Below are 8,458 nucleotides of genomic sequence, written 5' to 3' on the forward strand. Positions count from 1 at the left end.
ACCACAGTTTAAATAAACACTGCTTCAAATTGCTGTAATTTATTTTTATTATGTAAATGTTATATTTTTATCAACATGTGATAGCAGGGACCCTGCCATTCAAAACTAAGCTGCTCCATTACTAATGAAAAAATAGTACAATAGCAATAGGAGAGACTATTCATCCCTGAACACCATGGAGTTCATGTAGGCTTAATGATGCAGTTACCTTATTATATCAACTATCAGAGACAGAAACTCTTCATTTAACATAAAGTCCTTTTTTGCTGCTTCAACACAGCTCAATCAACACAGAAAAAGGTCAAGTGAAATAACAGACAGGGCTTTGCTGTTCGTAACACGCACACACCGCAAAATGAGATAACGTTACGCTAAAAGCTAATTAGCCTTCACCTCAAGCCAGGATTGCGAGCAAGCTGAGCTGCCGTTTGTTTCTAGAACGTCAACGGGTTCATAGTGATGTTACTAGTAGTTGACTGGGAGGTGGTTATTTTAATTTGGGGAGAGTCCGCTGCCTGATGCTTACCTGCTAAACACCTACTGTATCTGATAACCCCACTGCAGAAGCACTGACTACATGCGCTCTCAATACGCAATGCTGATTGGCTGTTACCACTCTGTGTGTAACCAATCAGATGGTTGTGTGGGTGGGACAATGCTGGGTGCTGTGTAGAGTACTGACAGAGACAGAGGCAGAAGAAGTGGAGCAGCTTGTTAAGACTTTAGCTTAGGCGGCTACTTAATATGTTCGTGTGGAAACTCGTTTGGTACACCTCCGAACCGAACCAAAACCCCTGTACGTAAAGGTTCAATACAAATACACGTACCGTTACACCCCTACTAAACTGTATACTATATTAATTACTGACAAGATACAGAAGCACATACTTCCACGTTCTGCTCGGCGATGGCGTCTTCTGCTCCCGTCTTGACGGACACTCGGCTCAGGTCATCGTCCCCCTGCTTGCTCCTGAACGTCAAGGCCTCCTCCCAGCGCCGCAGAGCTTCCTCGAATAAGTCCATACCTGCCAGAACACACACTACAAGTCTTAGCACACATCAAAATAAGAGTCATAGTTAATCCACAAGTCGTTACCCATAAGGTAGAGGTTTTCAGGTGTGGTGACCACGCTGCAAAGGTCGGCGTTGCCCAGTCGGTCCCAGCAGCTGGGCTCCATGGCACAGGTTCCGCTGCTGGACGAGTCCATGCTTTGCAACTGTGGAGAAAAAAAAGCATCAGTTCCACAACTTTGGTTTTTGCTCATTCCTGCTCACGAGTCTGTGTTACGGTTTCTTACAGACGCCAGGCTGTGAACAGAACCAGAACGTTCCCTGTGGGCCTGAGCAGAGAGGACCGCTGCGGAGAAGCCAGACTTGGACTTGAGGGAGAGCGTGATCTGCTGACTGGTGTTATCTGGATAGACGCAGGTGGGCCAGTGTGAAGACAGGAAGCAACGTTTTGATTAAATGTTTATATAACGTAAATCAAATATTCATGCGTTAAGGACATATTTTATAATGTGTTGAAGCTACGATGAAATAAATACAGTTTTGATTTCCCTATATGCATACAGAGATGCTCAATTTACTGTATAAATATTTTTTGGCATTCTTGTAATTGTTTGAGAATTTTATGCGGTCTTATATTTTCAAACATTCTAATAAAAAAAATGTTATATATATATATATATATATATTTTCTCTTCTCAAATAATATAAATATAATTATTTTTTGTAATTTCTAAACTTACAAAAAAAATATTGTAACTATTTTGAGAAATGTTTTTATTTAAGTATTTTGATAAACATTTTTTTAAAAGTTTGAAAAACTAAATAATGTATTACAGTATTTTAATTGAAAAATGCAAGCAACATTTAAAAAATACAGAAATTAATTATAATTTAGAATATTTTATTTAATTTTTTTAAGTTACATTTTTTAAAAGTATTTTAATAAAAAAAAATTACAAATATGTATCATACTTCTAAGTATTTCATTTGAAAAAGTAAAGAAATTACTAAATTTATATGAAGTTCCTAACTTTTTTAGATTTTATCAAGGTACTGAATTGCCTTTGAGTATGAAAAGCAAAAAATGTATTTGTAGCCTGCCGCTTTATTTTGGTACATTAGTCTACCATCACGTAATCCGATTACATCACATGGAGTACGCCACTGATGTCTGAGGGTTCGTGCCTCACCATCCTCCATTGTGGCGGCGGCAGCTGAAGAGAAGAGCTGGATGGCGGCCTGCTCCCATGGCGGCGACGCAGTCTTCTTTCGACCCCGCCTCCTCTGAAAGTGGCGGGCAAGGAAGAGTAGCGAGACGGCGCCGAAGGCAGCTGCCGCAACCACCTTCTTGGTGCCTGGGCTTACCTGGCGGACGGAAGTGATGCACAATCGTCATTTGTGGACAGCTTGCGTGCAGTGAGCCTGTCTATAGTCAGAAGCATGAGGGAGATTATCCAGCAGACGAGTGAAGATTACATCAACGCTGTGATGACTGTCAAGACACGCCATCGTTTTACCACCTGTTTACATAGCCTAAACAACTCCAAAACTACTCTGATTTCAAGTTAGATTTTTCTCCGCGCTGCATTTACAAAAGTAGTATGACACAGCACCAGGACATGCTAACTGGAATAGGTCCATGTTCATTTCTGCCAAACAAGATAATATAGATTACATTAGTCTTGCGTTTACACCTTCATATTCCACATTTAGTATATGTCCAATGACAAAGAATAAGATAGCACGCTCTCTAAAAAACCTAATAGAACACAGTGGAACCCGCTTATGTAAGCCAGTGTTTTTAAACTACTGTGCCGCGGCACACTAGTGTGCCGTGAGATACAGTCTGGTGTGCCGTGGGAGATTATTTAATTTCACCTATTTGGGGTATAAACATTTTTTGCAAACCAGTAATTATAGTCTGCAAATGATGTGTTGTTGTTGAGTGTCGGTGTTGTCTAGAGCTCGGCAGAGTAACCGTGTAATACTCTTCCATATCAGTAGGTGGCAGCAGGTAGCTAATTGCTTTGTAGATGTCAGGAACATGGTTTGTCGTGATCACAATATGCAGACGACAGCAGGAGGCAGCATGCAGGTGAAAAGGTATCTAATGCTTAAACCAAAAATAAACAAACGGTGATTGCCCCTAAGAAAAGGCATTGAAGCTTAGGGAAGGCTATGCAGAACGAAACTAAAACCGAACTGGCTACAAAGTAAACAAAAACAGAATACTGGACGACAGCAAAGACTTACTGTGGAGCAAAGACGGCATCCACAAAGTACATCCTAACATGACATGACAATCAACAATGTCCCCACAAAGAAGGATAAAAACAACTGAAATATTCTTGATTGCTAAAACAAAGTAGATGCGGGAAATATCGCTCAAAGGAAGACATGAAACTGCTACAGGAAAATACCACAAAAAGGGAAAAAGTCACCAAAATAGGAGCGCAAGACAAGAACTAAAACACTACAAACAGGAAAACAGCAAAAAACTCAAAATAAGTCAGGGCATGATGTGACAGTACACCTACTTTGAGACAAGAGCTATATTGATGCATGCTTGGTTATGGATTAAATTCATATCCAACAATTGCGACAACGACTTTTTACTGTCAATATTGGCTGCTGAGTTTAATTTCTTAATGTTTTCTGCTGGTGGTGTGCCTCTGGATTTTTTCAATGAAAATAATGTGCCTCGGCTGAAAAAAAGGTTGAAAAACACTGATGTAAGCAACCCATCTATGTGAACGGACTCAACAAATCCAGTTTAAATGAACATTGATATAGAATTTGGGTAACGAGCCTTCCCACCAATAGTTGGCATAGCGAATGTCACAGTAAACCCTGTAAAATCCGACAAAAAAAATCCGGTCTTACTTGCTAGCATTAGCTTACAGCTAGAGATGGACATTAATTAGTTTTACAATTGTGGGGAGGAAGAAAGTGAGTGAGAAGGAGAGTGCTGAAAAGATTAATAATATTATTTGAATTAAAATAAATAAATCATCAAAAACACGACCGAGCATGTATCACCTTGGTGAAGCAGTTGGAGCGTAGCACTGCTCGTCTGCACTATACTGAAGCGGAATGAGTCGATAACATCTTGTTAAAATAATATCTAAACGGCGGACATTTATTCATGAAAATATGGAGAAGCTGATGATGGTGTGTTTGACAGAGAATCAGCGAGGAGATATCGTAGACGTCCACTCCAAGTAAATGCTGTACGTTATTATTATTTTACTTCATAAAACTATAGTAGTTGTTTAAAGGACATTCTATTGTATTGATTTTCATACAATATTTCTTATTTAAAATATAATTTTAAAGACGTACGTTTTACATTACATGTTAAAATTGTGGTTTTTGGGGGAGGCAAGCACCAATTATTATACTGATTTTAATTGATTTCAACAGCAAAGGCGAGTTTTCTAAAGTACGAACTGCGTCACAGAACCAATACTCGTATCCCGAAGTACTACTTTTTTCGACATAAAATCTGAGAGCCAATAAGGTGTATATAGACGATAAATGATAATATATTTGTCCAACGATAGAGCTTTTAATACGTTATATCATGCATGTTGAGGACACATTCTAGCTGTGTTCCACAAATCTGACAGCAAATAGAGAAGGTCCTCGACGCAAGGTAACATTCTCTGTAAACTAAGGTTCTTACAAGAATTATTATCATATTCCCACATCTGCGGTCCTTTCCAGGGTTTCACATCGTTGCCATTGGGTTGAGTTTTTCCCCATACTTGCCAACCCTCCCGGAAGACTCCCGAAATTCAGCGCCTCTCCCGAAAACCTCCCGGGACAAATTTTCTCCCGAAAATCTCCCGAAATTCAGGCGGAGCTGGAAGCCACGCCCCCCTCCAGCTCCATGCGGACCTGAGTGACGTGTCAACAGCCTGTATTCACGTCCGCTTTCCCACAATATAAACAGCGTGCCTGCCCAAACACGTTATAACTGTAGACTTATCGAGGGCGAGTTCTTGGTTTCTTATGTGGGTTTATTGTTAGGCAGTTTCATTAACGTCCTCCCAGCGCGGTAACAACACACAACAACAGCAGTCATGTTTTATTCTACCGTAAAGCAGTTTGTCTGCCGTAAACAGTAATGTTGTTGTAATATATTGAGTTGGAGGCAATAACCAGGCGAGGTGATTAAGTACGTCTCTTAACTGTAGACTTCAGAACAGACTCACACACTTGACGTCAGATGCGCAACACCACGTAAATCGTTGGCCAACCAAAAAGTAACCCCAGTACGCTATAGCCAACATTCACCAGGAGATGGCAACAGACAAACATAGATCACTCTATTACATTCCTCCCCTTTTAGAAATGTAGAAGTTACTCAAAATAAATAAACAACCCAACCAAAAAATGTAGCAGCTCAATTAAAAAACTGTACTTAAGCCACATTCTTTTTTTTTTTTTAGTACTGAACTCTTAACCCTCATTTGTAAACAATAACATGCTTATTATACAAACAGTATTTGTACACCTTTAACACAGATTTTTATACTGTCTTCAGAGATTCAGTTTTTTTGGTGGTACTCGAAACCTTTCTGGTCAAGTATTTCTTACACACACACACATATATATATATATATATATATATATATATATATATATATATATATATGAAATACTTGACTTGGTGAATTCTAGCTGTAAATATACTCCTTCCCTCTTAGCCACGCCCCCCCCACCTCCCGAAATCGGAGGTCTCAAGGTTGGCAAGTATGTTTTTTTCTTGCCCTGGTGCGGGATCTGAGCCGAGGATGTTGTTGTGGTTTGTGCAGCCCTTTGAGACATTTGTGATTAAGGGCTATATTTGCAAACTTTAATTGATTGATTGAATAGTTTTGATAAAATAATGCAACCGGAAGTGATGTAACATGTTTATGCAAATATCCGCAGCTATATTAGAAACCTTTGTAACCTGTTTTGAAATGGTTTGATTATCATTTACATACCAAAGAGTGATGTATATTGTTGGAATATATATTGCAAAAACGATTTTTTTTTTTAAAACAATTATTTTTAGCATTAAAAAAATATACATATATGTGTCAACAATTATGCAAATTATGTGATGATGTCACATTGACCAGGCCCCTAGCTAAATGCATATTGGCAAGCTGGGGAAAAACCTGAACAGAAACCTTCGGCGGCGTTACGCACCTGCAGCTGTGCCAGAGAAGCACACACGGACAGCGGCAGGTGGATCACGCGCAGGGCGGCGGCCTTGGCCGACAGCTGGGAATAGGCGAGGCTCTCGTGTGTCATTGCGCCGCTCTAACCATGACTCCGCTCTACCCCACAGGCTCTCGCTCGGCTGGAGCTGTGCAGGACATACAATGCAGCACAAAAGAGAAAAATGGTCATTAATGAATATTGCTTAGATTTTACGGACATCACGTCGGGCTCACGTCCCTCCCATTAAATATGCGTGGCGGTCAAGCTAGCTCTGTTCTCAATGGGTATTAGTCGCATTTAAGCCTTCCACAAAGAAAAAATGCCCTTTGCTTGTCTTGTTTTGGCTGTACGAATCGTTTTAAATTGTTTCTTCAGAGTTCCTCGAGAGGTGATCAAAAATGGGCGGAAGAGTGCAAAATTTTACGAGATGACGAAATAGCATGCAGCTCACACTCCGGTCCAAGGGACCAGAGTCAAAGAATGCATGAGTTTGCAGTGATCACTTCATTAAAAGTTTGATATATTTTTTACGTTTATTGTTTCTCATTAATATGTTATTGATATTATTTGTATTTCTTAAACACATGTTTGCTACAAGTGTTTCAAAAAGCACCAACTCTGTGAGTCTAGATAAAAGAAAGCAAATGTGAGCAAAACCTAAAAGAGTTCAGCTTTTAACCAAAGGCAACAATCACAAAGGAAGCTTTCAGCACATACACAATGTTGACATATATAGTTATATTTTGATGAAGACGAGTAAAAACACGCTACATACACACACATAATGTGTGTGTGTGTGTATGTATGTATATATATATACACAGTCGCGATCAAAAGTTTGCATACACGTGTAAAGAACATAATGTCATGGCTGTCTTGAGTTTCCAATACTTTCTATAACTCTTATTTTTTTGTGATAGAGTGATTGGAGCACATACTTGTTGGTCACAAAAAACTAGTAAAGTTTGCTTCTTTTATGAATTTATTATGGGTCTACTGAAAATGTGAGCAAATCTGCTGGGTCAAAAGTATACATACATCAATGTTAATATTTGCTTACATGTCCCTTGGCAAGTTTCACTGCAATAAGGTGCTTGTAGTAGCCATCCACAAGCTTCTGGTTGAATTTTTGATCACTCCTCTTGACAAAATTGGTGCAGTTCAACTAAATGTGTTGGCTTTCTGACATGGACTTGTTTCTTCAACATTGTCCACACGTTTAAGTCAGGACTTTGAGAAGACCCTACCAAAACCTCAATTCTAGCCTGATATAGCCATTCCTTTACCACTTTTGACGTGTGTTTGGGGTCATTGTCCTGTTGGAACACCCAACTGCGCCCAAGACCCAACCTACGGGCTGATGATTTTAGGTTGACCTGAAGACTTTGGAGGCAAACTTCCTTTTTAATTGCCCCATTTAAAGCACCAGTTCCATTGGCAGCAAAACAGGCACAGAGCATAATACTACCACCACCATGCTTGACAGTAGGAATGGTGTTCCTGGGATTAAAGGCCTCACCTTTTCTTCTCCAAACATATTGTTGGGTATTGTGGCCAAACAGCTCAATTTTTGTAGAAATTATTGGAAACTCAAGACAGCCATGACATTATGTTCTTTACAAGTGTATGTAAACCTTTGATCGTGACTGTGTGTGTGTGTATAATATATATATATATATATATATATATATATATATATATAGAAAAAACAAATACAAATTATCTTAAGAGCAATCTGTTAGATAAAAAGCAGTTAAAAAGTTAAGAACAGTTTAAACAGTTCAAAGTCTCATGCTGGGTTAAAAAGACAGTGAGTAAAAATGGGTTTTAAGAAGAGTCTTAAAAGTAGCCAAAGAAGGGGCCTGTCTCACATGGAGAGGGAGATCGTTCCAGAGTTTGGGACATTGGTTGCACTTTATTAAAATAAGATGTGTATGCATTGGCCATTAGTTGTTGTTGTTTACTTCCTAGTTTGTATCCATAATTTATTTATATCTAATTCCCTTACGAGAAATAACAGGAATATAGGAAACTTCACCTGCAGTGTCCAATATCCAGTATTTATTTCACAGTCACACTGGTTTAATTTTTTTTCCCCTAAAAAGTTGCTGAAACGATTTCAACTCACTGAATAGTTTCGGATCGTATAGTTCTCAAACAATTATTGTCCCTGAATCGTATTGGCAACCACAAATTCTGAATCAAATCCAGTCGGAATTGTTACACCCCT

General features: G+C 39.1%; 1 protein-coding gene across 4 annotated transcripts in view; it reads left to right on the forward strand.

Moving 5' to 3' along the window:
• Window positions 1–1,552, forward strand: part of fubp1 (far upstream element (FUSE) binding protein 1) — a 29,155-nt gene extending 27,603 nt beyond the window's left edge. For 2 of the 4 annotated variants that reach the window (XM_072915232.1, XM_061978935.2), the window contains exon 19: window positions 1,301–1,548. In XM_072915232.1, coding sequence (XP_072771333.1) covers window positions 1,301–1,384 — 84 coding nt within the window. In that variant the 3' untranslated portion in view covers window positions 1,385–1,548. Of the gene's footprint in view, window positions 1–1,300 lie in introns of all 4 variants that reach the window. The other 2 variants (XM_061978940.2, XM_072915233.1) reach the window with 2 other exon arrangements.
• Window positions 1,553–8,458: the final 6,906 nt, after the last annotated feature.

Source organism: Nerophis lumbriciformis, linkage group LG19, assembly GCF_033978685.3.
Source record: "Nerophis lumbriciformis linkage group LG19, RoL_Nlum_v2.1, whole genome shotgun sequence".
Classification (NCBI taxonomy): domain Eukaryota; kingdom Metazoa; phylum Chordata; class Actinopteri; order Syngnathiformes; family Syngnathidae; genus Nerophis; species Nerophis lumbriciformis.